The 15,735-nt window shown below is 44.9% G+C and overlaps 1 protein-coding gene across 1 annotated transcript; it reads right to left on the minus strand.

The window, feature by feature from the left end:
* Positions 1–647: 647 nt before the first annotated feature.
* On the minus strand, positions 648–15,679 carry LOC124119954 (estradiol 17-beta-dehydrogenase 8-like). The gene is made up of 8 exons (XM_046482660.2): positions 15,629–15,679; positions 14,204–14,326; positions 13,678–13,868; positions 10,929–11,024; positions 10,199–10,284; positions 3,302–3,429; positions 2,534–2,608; positions 648–1,635 (listed from the first exon to the last, which is right to left on the minus strand). The coding sequence occupies exons 1-8, from the start codon at positions 15,669–15,671 to the stop codon at positions 1,619–1,621; spliced, it is 759 nt and encodes a 252-aa protein (XP_046338616.1). The 5' UTR covers positions 15,672–15,679; the 3' UTR covers positions 648–1,618.
* Positions 15,680–15,735: the final 56 nt, after the last annotated feature.

A 15,735-nucleotide genomic window follows, 5' to 3' on the forward strand; every position in this document is an offset into this window, starting at 1 on the left:
AAGTCCAACTCACTGTCGCTGTATGATGACACACAATCAACTCACCAATGACAACCAGACAATCCTGAATGGTAATTACTAATGGTAGCTTCAAGAAATTTCAAAACTTGTGAGCAATTTTGTTAGTCACACAGCCATCCCACTTAGCAATTAATTCATATATAATATACATTGTTCAATGTAAAACATTTGACAATAATATACCAGTAAATGGTAACAACGATTATAGGTCGCAGTTCCAAAATGCAATCTTAGTGCCACTATTTCCTGAGCTATGTTTTTGTGACTTGTATGTATTAATTCATGTGATGACCAACCAGAACAATTCAATATCAATAAAGTAAACAACTGACTGATAAAATTCAGTGGAAAAAATATTCATAAAATACAATTTGACATCATAACATGTGAATAAATTTAAACAGGAATTTTATTCTTCTATTGCCACTGACTATCTTTGTTTAGACACTTGTCAAGCAGTGATGTATCACATGGTAAATGAATATCATGATTTGTGTTATAATTATGGTTTCAAGTTTGCTTTGTGCATTGTTGTGGCATCAAGAATGCTTTGTGGCATCAAGTATGCTTTGTGGCATGAAATTTGCTTTGTGGCATCAAGATTGCTTTTAAGGGATGAAGTTTGCTTTGTGGCATGGAGTTTGCTTTGTGGCATCAAGTATGCTTTGTGGCATGAAGTTTGCTTTGTGGCATCAAGATTGCTTTGTGGCATCAAGATTGCTTTGTGGCATCAAGTATGCTTTGTGGCATCAAGTTTGCTTTATGATGTCAAGTTTGCTTTGTGGCATCAAGTTTGCTTTGTGATGTCAAGATTGCTTTCTGGCATAAAGTTTGCTTTGTGATGTCACAATTGCTTTGAGGCATAAAGTTTTCTTTGTGATGTCAAGATTGATTTGTAGGATAAAGTTTTCTTTGTGGTATCAAGATTGCCTTGTGGAATTAAGTTTGCTTTGTGGTATCAAGATTGCTTTGTGGGATAAAGTTTGCTTTGTGGTATCAAGATTGCTTTGTGGGATAAAGTTTGCTTTGTGGCATCAAGTTTGCTTTGTGGCATCAAGATTGCTTTGTGACATCAAGTTTGCTTTGTGGTATCAAGATTGCTTTGTGGCACAGCGACACAGGCGACAGGCATCAGTCACACACATAGCCCAATGAGACATAAACATGTACACATAAATATAAAAAGTAGGAGACATCCAAGTCCAATACAAAAAGATAATGGTGCGTCTTGAATATTGAGCCTATCCAAAGAACTGTATTCACAAAGCATCAGCCTCCGAAAACAGATCTGTATGAAAGCAACCACCATGTCTATTTCTCCCACATAAAAATAATTTGTGTTGAAACTCTGTTTAACCACTTTATCCTATATTTTATAACAGTCTTCTTTCAGATAGAGTTGAACATCCCCTATTTTTACTGTACATTGATCACAAATGGAACCTGTCTGTGAAATCAGCTCAGGCATACTGAACGGTTGGCATCGTAGAAAAGCTTTTATTTAGTCAATCAAAACAATGTACTGCAGCTAGGGAAGGAACTCTCCGTATCACAGAATAGGACATGGTCCTTGCTACGATGCTGGCTCCCTCGTCTGTTATATGCCGAGCCCACCTGGAACAATTAATGAGTGTCTGACATGCTTTGGACATTTTGGTTTTTTTAGTTGTTGTTTAACGCTGCACTCAGCAATATTCCAGCCATATGACAGCAATCTGTAAATAATTGAGTCAGGACCAGACAATCCTGCAATTGACATCATGAGCATCCATCTATGCAATTGGGATCAATGACATACGGCAGCTAAGTCAGTTAATCTGACCACTTGATCCCGTTAGTCACCTCTTATGACAAGCATAGTCGCCTCTTACGACAAGCATGGGTTGCTGAAGACCTATTCTACCCCGGTCATGGTGTGCCACTTGGATGTGGGAGGAAAGCCTGAAGTGATGCAGGTCTTGGATGTTTACCAATCTCGTGAAATCAAATCATGGGTTTGATGCTGACAAACCTAAAAACATAATCAGGACAAATTTGGGATTCAAACCCATGACTAAATGTTTTTTGCATGCCAAAGGAATGCACCTCTGCATGGTGGAATGTGGCGCCTTAGACAACAATAAATGGATATTGGTAAGGCGCTATAGTCCATCCTGAAGCATGCTCAAAGCACTAACCCCGCACCCCCAGTCAATGGATTAGTGTGCACTCGATTTTCTTTCTCAGCCCCCTTGGGAGTACACAACCCAAGTTACCTGTGAGGCTCTAGAAGCCTAACAGTCACATTACCATCTCATTCTACCGGGTACCCATTCGCTGCTGGGTGAACACAGGCATATTTCAAACAAAGTCACTTGCCTAAAGAGACACCACATGTGGTACATGTGCTTTTACTTGGGTAAAACATTTTAAAAAATTTAACTGAAATTATGAATGTGCAAATAATACAGATCTGCAAAAAGTTAATGGTTCCTAATCAGTTCAGCTGAAATGTCCCTTATGGACAACGTACCTGCAACCTCGAGACTGGTACCAGTGATGTACTTGCTTCTGTCACTGGCCAGGAACACGCATGCATCAGCTACGTCTGTAACCACGGTAACAATGCAAAATGTAAACAAATCTCTTCACTGCACGAAAAAACCTTCAGCAATACTTGTCATAGAATCTAGCTATCCTCTGCTTGATTTGTGAATACGAACTCTGAAGTACTGATGAGAATACTGTGGTGGACTTTCTGCTCTGATCAGTCCTAGAAGGATTCTAGGGCAGGATAGACAATTCCCAGTACTGAACAGCAGTTGTCATTGGAAGGGAAATAATAATAATAATAATAATAATAATAATGTGCATTTTTATAATGCGCCAAATCCACACCCTAAAGCATGCTCAAAGTGCTCCATTATTAACCCAGTCTCTGGATCAGTGTGCACTTGGTTTTCATTCTCAGCTCCCTGAGGATCATACAACCAAAGCTGCTTGTGAGATGGAGATTGCTAATTAAATTCAAGGCCTTGTCAAAACACGATATCCATATACCTAGCTAAATCTAATTTCAAGGAATTTTCAAGACAGACCACAAACTTCACCCTGGTCACCAGAGGCAACTGTCATGGGGACTTGGCTCGTACAGCGTGTGACCTGGCTGATTGTATGTCATCGTGGCATGAATTGGTGATCATACTATCGACCATTTGTTGGTCGCATTGGTTTTTTTCCAAGGTTGTGTGATTTGTCTGGAACATTGCTGATTGACTCATAAAATACAATGTTATCTCACCCTCTGACTTCCCTATCTTCATCATGGGAACGAGGAACATCGCCCTCTGTAGCAGGTGTTCCGGGACCGCTGCTGTCATGGGAGTATCGATGAAGCCAGGGAGGACGGCGTTCACTCGAATGTTGAACCTGGGACAGCCATGATTACATTAAGTGTAACCTATTCATACATAACAGCATTATTTGTTCAATAATTCAATCTTAGTATTTTTTTACCCAAACATGATGATCCCCTATTTGTATACATAATTTGGTGACACCACTCAATTTGAACTTCCTGAAGCAGCTACATGGCAATGGCTGGTAAATAATGGATTCTGGACCTGACAAACCAGTGATTGATATTGTGAGCAATGTCCAACACCTTCAGGATCTATTCTAACCCGGATTCCCCATGGAGGTCTTTTCTACCATCTTCCCGAGATAAAAGTCCAGTTTCCAACCTTGCCGAACTAGGCTGGAATTCCTGGGCTCAATCGTAGCGCCACCAGTGGCTATTATGAGTTCCTTCTATGTCCCTCCTATTCACCAATCAGATTCCACCTCTCATTTCACTTGCATTTGCTTCAAAGAAAACTGTGGCGCCCAGTCAAGACGATCTGATAATCAAAATCTTTTTTGTGTAATAAAACGGGTCTTATTTCACGAATGCATCAGATCACGAGAGCACCTTGATTAAAAACATGAAAAGATTTGGAAAATATGTGTTGACAATGATTTGGCGGAACACATGATTTGCAAATCCTGCAATCGACCGAAATCCGCACAACATTTTATGTTCCGGACGTCGATTTCACGACCCAATTTTGATTGGACTTATGCATAGACTCGTTAGTCCAGTCAATTCTCCACAATTCCAGCCTTGTTCGGCAAGGGTGCAAACTGTACTTTTAAAGTCAGTTAACTCCCTTGCCTCAGGAAGATGTTTTCTACAAGCATGCCAAGTATCAGTTTCATTTGTCCTAGGAGATATAGGAGCACTCTGCTGGTCCTAGGGGTATCTGAGGAGATATTTGCACTCGGCTGGTCCTAGGGGTATCTGAGGAGATATTTGCACTCGGCTGGTCCTAGGGGTATCTGAGGAGATATTTGCACTCGGCTGGTCCTAGGGGTATCTGAGGAGATATTTACACTCTGCTGGTCCTACGGGTATCTGAGAAGATATTTGCACTCAGCTGGTCCTAAGGGCATCTGAAGAGATATTTGCACTCTGCTGGTCCTAAGGGTATCTGAGGAGATATTTGCACTCTGCTGGTCCTAAGGGTATCTGAGGATATATTTGCACTCTGCTGGTCCTAGGGGTATCTGATGAGATATTTGCACTCGGCTGGTCCTAAGGGCATCTGAAGAGATATTTGCACTCTGCTGGTCCTAAGGGCATCTGAAGAGATATTTGCACTCTGCTGGTCCTAAGGGTATCTGAAGAGATATTTGCACTCTGCTGGTCCTAGGGGTATCTGAGGAGATATTTGCACTCGGCTGGTCCTAGGAGTATCTGAGGAGATATGTGCACTCTGCTGGTCCTAGGGGTATCTGATGAGATATTTGCACTCGGCTGGTCCTAGGGATATCTGATGAGATATTTGCACTCTGATGGTCCTAGGGGTATCCGAGGAGATATTTGCACTCTTCTGTACGCAGGACAAGCAAGCCGTGGCACAAACTCCCCTCACTCACTGTTTTGAATAAGTTACTTCCCCTGCCGACCTACTTCCAAGTTTCCTGACTCAAATTAATCAGTAAACAGGAGAAAGCAGGAAGAGAGAATTATCATCTTATTCCTCATTCATGACTTCCGCGAAACTTGCCTAAGGAAGGAAATATCTATTTGAGAGCAAAATCAACAAACATCTCTTCTTTAACATCTTACAGTTTCATGTCACGCCATTCTAGGTTCTACACACAGACAGAGAAGTCCTCCACACCTCCTGAAGCTGACTGAACACTGACATTACATTCTAGGTTCTACACACAGACAGAGAAGTCCACCACACCTCCTGAAGCTGACTGGACACTGACATTACATTCTAGGTTCTACACACAGACAGAGAAGTCCACCACACCTCCTGAAGCTGACTGAACACTGACATTACATTCTAGGTTCTACACACAGACAGAGAAGTCCACCACACCTCCTGAAGCTGACTGGACACTGACATTACATTCTAGGTTCTACACACAGACAGAGAAGTCCACCACCCCTCCTGAAGCTGACTGAACACTGACATTACATTCTAGGTTCTACACACAGACAGAGAAGTCCACCACACCTCCTGAAGCTGACTGAACACTGACATTACATTCTAGGTTCTACACACAGACAGAGAAGTCCACCACACCTCCTGAAGCTGACGGGACACTGACATTACATTCTAGGTTCTACACACAGACAGAGAAGTCCACCACACCTCCTGAAGCTGACTGGACACTGAAATTACATTCTAGGTTCTACACACAGACAGAGAAGTACACCACACCTCCTGAAGCTGACTGGACACTGACATTACATTCTAGGTTCTACACACAGACAGAGAAGTCCACCACACCTCCTGAAGCTGACTGGACACTGCAGACATTACATTCTAGGTTCTACACACAGACAGAGAAGTCCACCACACCTCCTGAAGCTGACTGAACACTGACATTACATTCTAGGTTCTACACACAGACAGAGAAGTCCACCACCCCTCCTGAAGCTGACTGAACACTGACATTACATTCTAGGTTCTACACACAGACAGAGAAGTCCACCACACCTCCTGAAGCTGACTGAACACTGACATTACATTCTAGGTTCTACACACAGACAGAGAAGTCCACCACACCTCCTGAAGCTGACGGGACACTGACATTACATTCTAGGTTCTACACACAGACAGAGAAGTCCACCACACCTCCTGAAGCTGACTGGACACTGAAATTACATTCTAGGTTCTACACACAGACAGAGAAGTCCACCACACCTCCTGAAGCTGACGGGACACTGAAATTACATTCTAGGTTCTACACACAGACAGAGAAGTCCACCACACCTCCTGAAGCTGACTGGACACTGCAGACATTACATTCTAGGTTCTACACACAGACAGAGAAGTCCACCACACCTCCTGAAGCTGACTGGACACTGACATTACATTCTAGGTTCTACACACAGACAGAGAAGTCCTCCACACCTCCTGAAGCTGACGGGACACTGAAATTACATTCTAGGTTCTACACACAGACAGAGAAGTCCTCCACACCTCCTGAAGCTGACTGGACACTGACATTACATTCTAGGTTCTACACACAGACAGAGAAGTCCACCACACCTCCTGAAGCTGACTGGACACTGACATTACATTCTAGGATCTACACACAGACAGAGAAGTCCTCCACACCTCCTGAAGCTGACTGGACACTGAAATTACATTAGAGAGAGTGAGCGCGTGAGTAAGTTGGGTTTAACACCGCTTTGAACAGTATTCCAGTTATATCGCGGCGTGTAGGCTTGATGTGGGAGGAAAGCAGAAGTGATGTAGGTTTCAGACGTTTACCACTTCGGTGAAACCCACGGGTGTAGTTTTGACAAACTTAGAAACCATGATCATAGGTTTCTGGCGTGTCCAAGGGAGACAACTGCACATCGAATTGTGGCACCTTTGACCCCTAGGCCACCCAAAGACGTTAATTATACTCCTGGAAAAAGGAAAAAGCGCCAATTACTGTTAACTTCCAGATAAAATAAGCATTTTTTAAATTTGTATCGTGTATTATTTTTCTGATGAAATGTTTTTGTGACCTACTCCTACTGAAATACAGAAACAAATTGATTATTACTATAATGTTCTTGAATGATCCTTGCTCTGTTGATAAAAGATATGATCCTTGAAGGAGTGAAACGAAGACTTTTACAGGGCGCCGCCATTGATGCTGGCTCGCACATGGTCAATCCCCAAAACGAGACCCTGACCTCTGACCCATACATATGCATATAATTACAAACCTTGATTGCATATACACTACAATTACTTTTACCACTTTAGTGGAACCCATGAGCCCAGGTATGGTGCTGACAGACCTAGAAACATAAATGGGGTGAACCTGGATTCGAACCCATGGTCATAGGTTTAGGGGATGCCCACAGCAACCCTTGGCCCAAAATAACGAAAGATCTTTGTGACTTTCAGGAACATAGGCGGCATCGACACAGGATCAGAGCATTATGCGGGTATGATTCATGAGGGTCTACACTGGGGAGTCTGGGTTAGACCCAAGTAACATGCTGGTATGATTCATGGGGGTCTACACTGTTGGAAGTCCAGGTTAGACCTAAGTAACATGCTGGTATGATTTATGGGGGTCTACACTGGGGAGTCTGGGTTAGACCCAAGTAACATGCTGGTATGATTCATGGGGGTCTACACTGTTGGGAATGTGGGTTAGACCTAAGTAACATGCTGGTATGATCCATGAGGGTCTTCACTGTTGGGAGGCCAGGTTAGACTTAAGTAACATGCTGGTATGATTCATGAGGGTCTACACTGTAGGGAGTATGGGTTAGACCCAAGTAACATGATGGTATGATTCATGGGGGTCTACACTGCTGGGAATCCTGGTAGGACTCAAGTTACATGCTGTATGATTCATGAGGGTCTACAATGTGGGAGGTCCGGGTTAGACCCAAGTAACATATTGGTATGATTCATGAGGGTCTACACTGTGAGGAGTACGGGTTAGACCCAAGTAACATGCTGGTGTGATTCATGAGGGTCTACACTGTGAGGAGTCAGGGTTAGACCTAAGTAACATGCTGGTATGATTCATGAGGGTCTACACTGTGAGGAGTCCAGGTTAGACCCAAGCAACATGCTTGTATGATTCATGAGGGTCTTCACTGTGAGGAGTCCAGGTTAGACCCAAGCAACATGCTTGTATGATTCATGAGGGTCTACACTGTAGGGAGTCTGGGTTAGACCCAAGTAACATGCTGGTATGATTCATGAGGGTCTTCACTGTTGGGAGTATGGGTTAGACCCAAGTAACATGCTGGTATGCTTCATGGGGGTCTTCACTGTGAGGAGTCCGGGGTTAGTCCCGAGTAACATGCTGGTATGATACATGGGGTCTACACTGTGAGGAGTCCAGGTTAGACCCGACTAACATGCTGGTATGATTCATGAGGGTCTTCACTGTGAGGAGTCCGGGTTAGACCCAAGTAACATGCTGGTATGATCCATGAGGGTCTTCACTGTTGGGAGTCCGGGTTAGACCCAAGTAACATGCTGGTATGATTCATGAGGGTCTACACTGTGAGGAGTCCAGGTTAGACCCGACTTACATGCTGGTATGATTCATGAGGGTCTACACTGTGAGGGGTCCGGGTTAGACCCGACTAACATGCTGGTATGATTCATGAGGGTCTTCACTGTGAGGAGTCCGGGTTAGACCTAAGTAACATGCTGGTATGATTCATGAGGGTCTACACTGTTGGGAGTCCGGGTTAGACCCAAGTAACATGCTGGTATGATTCATGAGGGTCTTCACTGTGAGGAGTCCGGGTTAGACCCAAGTAACATGCTGGTATGATCCATGAGGGTCTTCACTGTTGGGAGTCCGGGTGAGACCCAAGTAACATGCTGGTATGATTCATGAGGGTCTACACTGTGAGGAGTCCGGGTTAGACCCGACTAACATGCTGGTATGATTCATGAGGGTCTTCACTGTGAGGAGTCTGGGTTAGACCTAAGTAACATGCTGGTATGATTCATGAGGGTCTACACTGTTGGAGGTCCGGTTAGACCCAAGTAACATGATGGTATGATTCATGGGTTCTACACTGTTGGGAATCCTGGTATGACTCAAGTAACATGCTGTATGATTCATGAGGGTCTTCACTGTTGGGAGTCCGGGTTAGACCCAAGTAACATGCTGGTATGATTCATGAGGGTCTACACTGTGAGGAGTCCGGGTTAGACCCGACTAACATGCTGGTATGATTCATGAGGGTCTTCACTGTGAGGAGTCTGGGTTAGACCTAAGTAACATGCTGGTATGATTCATGAGGGTCTACACTGTTGGAGGTCCGGTTAGACCCAAGTAACATGATGGTATGATTCATGGGTTCTACACTGTTGGGAATCCTGGTATGACTCAAGTAACATGCTGTATGATTCATGAGGGTCTTCACTGTTGGGAGTCCGGGTTAGACCCAAGTAACATGCTGGTATGATTCATGAGGGTCTACACTGTGAGGAGTCCGGGTTAGACCCGACTAACATGCTGGTATGATTCATGAGGGTCTTCACTGTGAGGAGTCTGGGTTAGACCTAAGTAACATGCTGGTATGATTCATGAGGGTCTACACTGTTGGAGGTCCGGTTAGACCCAAGTAACATGATGGTATGATTCATGGGTTCTACACTGTTGGGAATCCTGGTATGACTCAAGTAACATGCTGTATGATTCATGAGGGTCTTCACTGTTGGGAGTCCGGGTTAGACCCAAGTAACATGCTGGTATGATTCATGAGGGTCTACACAATGACATATTTGAGTTAGACTAGGTCCTAAGTAACATGCCAAAAATATAACTCTAGATTTCCAGCCTAGTTCGGCAATTGTGAAAACTGGAATTTTACAGTCAGTTAACAACCTTGCCTCAGGAAGATGGGTTGAGTGAGGCATTGCTCATTATATCAATCACTGAAGATTATTTACTGGCCCCAGTTATACAGGTATGTGAATCATAACTTGTGTGTTATTCATGAGCTGTGTGTGATTCATGATCTCATGTTTGATTTATGAGGAGTGATTAATGATTCAGAAGTTGGACTGAATCAAGATGAATAACTACGGTGCTCAATAGTTAGAAAATGTTACACCAGCTATAGATAGTTTCAGTTCAGTTATGACCAAACCTTGCAAATTCTCTTGCCGCTGTTTTCGTCAGTCCAATAACACCTGCCTTGGACGCTGCATAGTTGCCCTGCCCAATATTACCCATCTGAAACAGAAGCATCGTATAAATATCACGGCTTCATGCAATATTACCCTTCTGAACACACAGGCATAGGATATACAATAAGGCTTAACCCAATTATACCCAGCTGACACATAAGCATAGGATATACATCTAGGCTTCACACAATATTACCCATCTGACACACAAGCATAGGATATACATCTAGGCTTCACACAAAATTTACCCATCTAAAACACAGGCCTAGGATATACATCTAGGCTTCACACATTATTACCCATATAAAACACAAGCATAGGATATACATCTAGGCTTCACCCAATATTACCCATCTAAAACACAGGCATAAGATATACATCTAGGGTTCGCACATTATAACCCATATAAAACACAAGCATAGGATATACATCTAGGCTTCACACAATATTACCCATCTAAAACACAGGCATAGGATATACATCTAGGCTTCACACAATATTCCCCATCTAAAACACAGGCATAGGATATACATCTAGGCATGTATACTGCATACTCGACTTGTGTTTCTTTTGCGTGTGAGTATACATCTAGGCTTCACCCAATGATACCCATCTGACACACAAGCATAGGATATACATCTAGGCTTTACCTAATATTACCCAACTGAAATACAAGCATGCCATGGTTACCTTGCCGACGATGCTGGATATATTGATGATAGATCCATTCTCCACCTTGCCCTCCATCATACATTTGCCGACTGCCTGGTTCACCAGGAACGTGCCCTGGCAAGGGGAGAAATACTGCATCACAACCTGTTCCCAGGGACAATCCAGGGAGGCTACAGGGGGAGGGGTGGCAAAACATGACAGCTACAGGGGGTGGGGTGGGTGGGTGTGTTTAACCTGACAGCTACAGGGGGAGGGGTGGGAAACATGACAGCTACAGGGGGTGGGGTGGGTGGGGTGGGTGGGTGTGTTTAACTTGACAGCTACAGGGGGAGGGGTGGGTGGGTGTGTTTAACCTGACAGCTACAGGGGGAGGGGTGGGAAACATGACAGCTACAAGGGTGGGGTGGGTGGGTGTGTTTAACTTGACAGCTACAGGGGGAGGGGTGGGTGGGTGTGTTTAACCTGACAGCTACAGGGGGTGGGGTGGGAAACATGACCGCTACAGGGGGAGGGGTGGGTGGGTGTGTTTAACCTGACAGCTACAGGGGGAGGGGTGGGTGGGTGTGTTTAACCTCAATGCTACAGGGGGAGGGGTGGGTGGGTGTGTTTAACCTGACAGCTACAGGGGGAGGGATGGGTGGGTGTGTTTAACATGACAGCTACAGGGGGAGGGGTGGGTGGGTGTGTTTAACTTGACAGCTACAGGGGGAGGGGTGGGTGGGTGTGTTTAACATGACAGCTACAGGGGGAGGGGTGGGTGGGTGTGTTTAACCTGACAGCTACAGGGGGAGGGGTGGGTGGGTGTGTTTAACCTGACAGCTACAGGGGGTGGGGTGGGAAACATGACAGCTACAGGGGGAGGGGTGGGTGGGTGTGTTTAACCTGACAGCTACAGGGGGTGGGGTGGGTGGGTGTGTTTAACCTGACAGCTACAGGGGGAGGGGTGGGTGGGTGTGTTTAACCTGACAGCTACAGGGGGTGGGGTGGGAAACATGACAGCTCCAGGGAGAGGGGTGGGTGGGTGTGTTTAACCTGACAGCTACAGGGGGAGGGGTGGGTGGGTGTGTTTAACCTGACAGCTACAGGGGGTGGGGTGGGAAACATGACCGCTACAGGGGGAGGGGTGGGTGGGTGTGTTTAACCTGACAGCTACAGGGGGAGGGGTGGGTGTGTGTGTTTAACCTGACAGCTACAGGGGGAGGGGTGGGTGGGTGTGTTTAACCTGACAGCTACAGGGGGTGGGGTGGGAAACATGACAGCTACAGGGGGAGGGGTGGGTGGGTGTGTTTAACCTGACAGCTACAGGGGGAGGGGTGGGTGGGTGTGTTTAACCTGACAGCTACAGGGGTCGGGGTGGGAAACATGACAGCTACAGGGGGAGGGGTGGGTGGGTGTGTTTAACCTGACAGCTACAGGGGGTGGGGTGGGTGGGTGTGTTTAACCTGACAGCTACAGGGGGAGGGGTGGGTGGGTGTGTTTAACCTGACAGCTACAGGGGGAGGGGTGGGTGTGTGTGTTTAACCTGACAGCTACAGGGGGAGGGGTGGGTGTGTGTGTTTAACCTGACAGCTACAGGGGGAGGGGTGGGTGGGTGTGTTTAACCTGACAGCTACAGGGGGTGGGGTGGGAAACATGACCGCTACAGGGGGAGGGGTGGGTGGGTGTGTTTAACCTGACAGCTACAGGGGGAGGGGTGGGTGTGTGTGTTTAACCTGACAGCTACAGGGGGAGGGGTGGGTGGGTGTGTTTAACCTGACAGCTACAGGGGGTGGGGTGGGAAACATGACAGCTACAGGGGGAGGGGTGGGTGGGTGTGTTTTACCTGACAGCTACAGGGGGAGGGGTGGGTGGGTGTGTTTAACCTGACAGCTACAGGGGTCGGGGTGGGAAACATGACAGCTACAGGGGGAGGGGTGGGTGGGTGTGTTTAACCTGACAGCTACAGGGGGTGGGGTGGGTGGGTGTGTTTAACCTGACAGCTACAGGGGGAGGGGTGGGTGGGTGTGTTTAACCTGACAGCTACAGGGGGAGGGGTGGGTGTGTGTGTTTAACCTGACAGCTACAGGGGGAGGGGTGGGTGTGTGTGTTTAACCTGACAGCTACAGGGGGAGGGGTGGGTGGGTGTGTTTAACCTGACAGCTACAGGGGGTGGGGTGGGAAACATGACCGCTACAGGGGGAGGGGTGGGTGGGTGTGTTTAACCTGACAGCTACAGGGGGTGGGGTGGGAAACATGACAGCTACAGGGAGAGGGATGGGTGGGTGTGTTTAACATGACAGTTACAGGGAGGGGGTGGGTGGGTCGGTGGGTGGGTGGGTGGGTTTAACATGACAGCTACAGGGGGAGGGTTGGGTGGGTGGGTTTAACATGACAGCTGCAGGGGGAGGAGTGGGTGGGTGAGTTTATGACAGCTACAGGGAGAGGAGTGGGTGGGTGAGTTTAACATGACAGCTACAAGGGGAGGGGTGGGAAACATGACAGCTGCAGGGGGAGGGGTGGGTGGGCGTTAACACAACCTGACGACCTGATCCATGCGGGTGACAATAATTGTAATTGTTTAACAGATGGCATACCTAACACATCAATGACTAAGTATTTCATTCGTACTTCTATTCACAAATGCAAATTTGTCAGTTTTAGCATTGTGTCATTAAAATCACTTCTCAAAATGAAAGATTTCTTAATTTTTCACTCATCATATTTCAGAATCATTTTGGGATTTTTATATGAATATAATAATATTTCGAATAAAATCACATCCACAAACCTTCAAATTGACATCAATGACCTTGTCGAAATTTTTCTCATCCATTTTCATGAGGAAGTTGTCTCGTGTTATTCCTGCAGAGTTTACAGCCACAGATGGCAGCACCGAAAATTGGCTTTTAATTTGTGCCATCATGGCGTTAATATCGGTGGAGGAGGCGATGTCGGCTGTGTATGCCTGGTGCTTCTGGCCTGGCGGAGATAGAAACATTACAGAATTATAAATTGCTTTTGTAGACAATCAAATGCCACAGAATCACTTGCAGATTTGGGTGTTTTACAGATGGGTGTTTGTTGCTGATAGAATGTTTTACTGATAAGGTGTCATTCTGACAAAATGTTTTAATGATAAGGTGTCATTCTGACAAAATGTTTTACTGATAAGGTGTCATTCTGACAAAATGTTTTACTGATAAGGTGTCATTCTAACAAAATGTTTTACTGATGAGCATTTATTACCAATGGCTGAAAACCAAAACTAAAATTTCAAATTTCAAATACTTGGACCATCAGGCTAGAATACTTACTGCCTTGTGGGAGTCCTGACACTGTTGCCTCAGCATTGGACTTGTCGATGTCCACCACTGCGAGTATAGCGCCCTCTCGGGCAAACACCTGACATATTGTTTTACCTATGCCACTGCCTCCTCCTGTAACCATGGTAACAAAGAAACATCTGACTAAATTTGATGTTACAACCCTATATTGATTTAGAAAACTGAAACAGTTGAATTTTTGACAGATGGAAATTGATGTAACCCATAGCAACCAGAGAACATTATAGTACAAAAGGAGAAACTATATTATAAGAGTCATTTCTGTTGCATGCTGCTAGGGTTGTTCTCGACCACGGTGCTTTCAATTAGGAGATCAACATGCTGTGTTTTCAATGTAGAGCTATTTTACCTGTAGATTTAACCCCGCTAAATTGAATTTGAAACCAAACACCCAGCGTGAGGTTTCAAATGTTTAATTTAGCATAGTTAAATCTACAGGTAACCTAGCTCTACATTGAAAACACAGTATGTTTTTCTCCATTCTACCATGACTAAACATAACGCGAACTCTTTGGTGTTAGCAAATATATAGAGTGGAGCGGGATTGGTTGAGTCCAGTATTTTGAGTGGGTTATCAATCTGAATTACGGAATCACCAACAACAGCCTGTAAACAAAATATGGCGCTGTATATGCTCAAGCAGTTTGTCTACACTGTAATACTTCTCCCGAACATATCACAGGCATTGAAAGCATATAAGCACGGTAACTTGGTCAGCTAGCATGAGGTGGGCATCCCTAAAGAAAACAAAGCAAGCATTGCAAGGCTTTCGTTCTACACCGAACGTCACCATTATGACATCATATCACTCATTGTCACGCAAAAGATTGACAAGTTTGTTTTTTGCAAGACAGAAGAAAACTATCATAAAACATGTCCTTCACTCAGATCCTGTGAAAAACTAGAGTGGTAAAATGCAAAACTTACACCGTAGTACATTTAACATTGCCTGATGTAAATGTATGTAAGGTCGAAAGATATAATGAGTGTACCCTGGTCAAGAACTACCCATCACTATCACTTCCTGTTTTTTGTAGTTTTTTTACACTGAAATAAGTTTTCAAAGTGCTCAGTGACATTTAACTGTTTTGGGTTTCAAGTTTGCAACACAGTTTGATAACATTATCTTGACGGAAAGACCTGAAATCCGACGCTACTTGACAATGAGTGTCATTCCCAATTCGATCGAATCAGGTTGAGGTCAATGACAGCCAATGTCATTTGACACGACATACAGGTGACACCCATTGCCGACAACACAGCACAAGTTTTCACCGACAAATAGACAATAATGTTGGAAGTTTACATCGCTAATAATGCATAATATTTAATAGGTATGAGGTAAACAAGTTTAGAATAAATATATAACTGAAATGTCCTAAAATTTCAAGATACCCGTCACGATAGCTAATCTTCCTGCAAGTACTCCCGACGCCATGCTGCTTGTTATTTATAGCCACAGGAAGTTCACGTACGCAACTTATTTTTAGATTTGGGGATTT

Source organism: Haliotis rufescens, unplaced genomic scaffold (genome assembly GCF_023055435.1).
Source record: "Haliotis rufescens isolate VD_foot unplaced genomic scaffold, xgHalRufe1.0.p SCAF_8, whole genome shotgun sequence".
Classification (NCBI taxonomy): domain Eukaryota; kingdom Metazoa; phylum Mollusca; class Gastropoda; order Lepetellida; family Haliotidae; genus Haliotis; species Haliotis rufescens.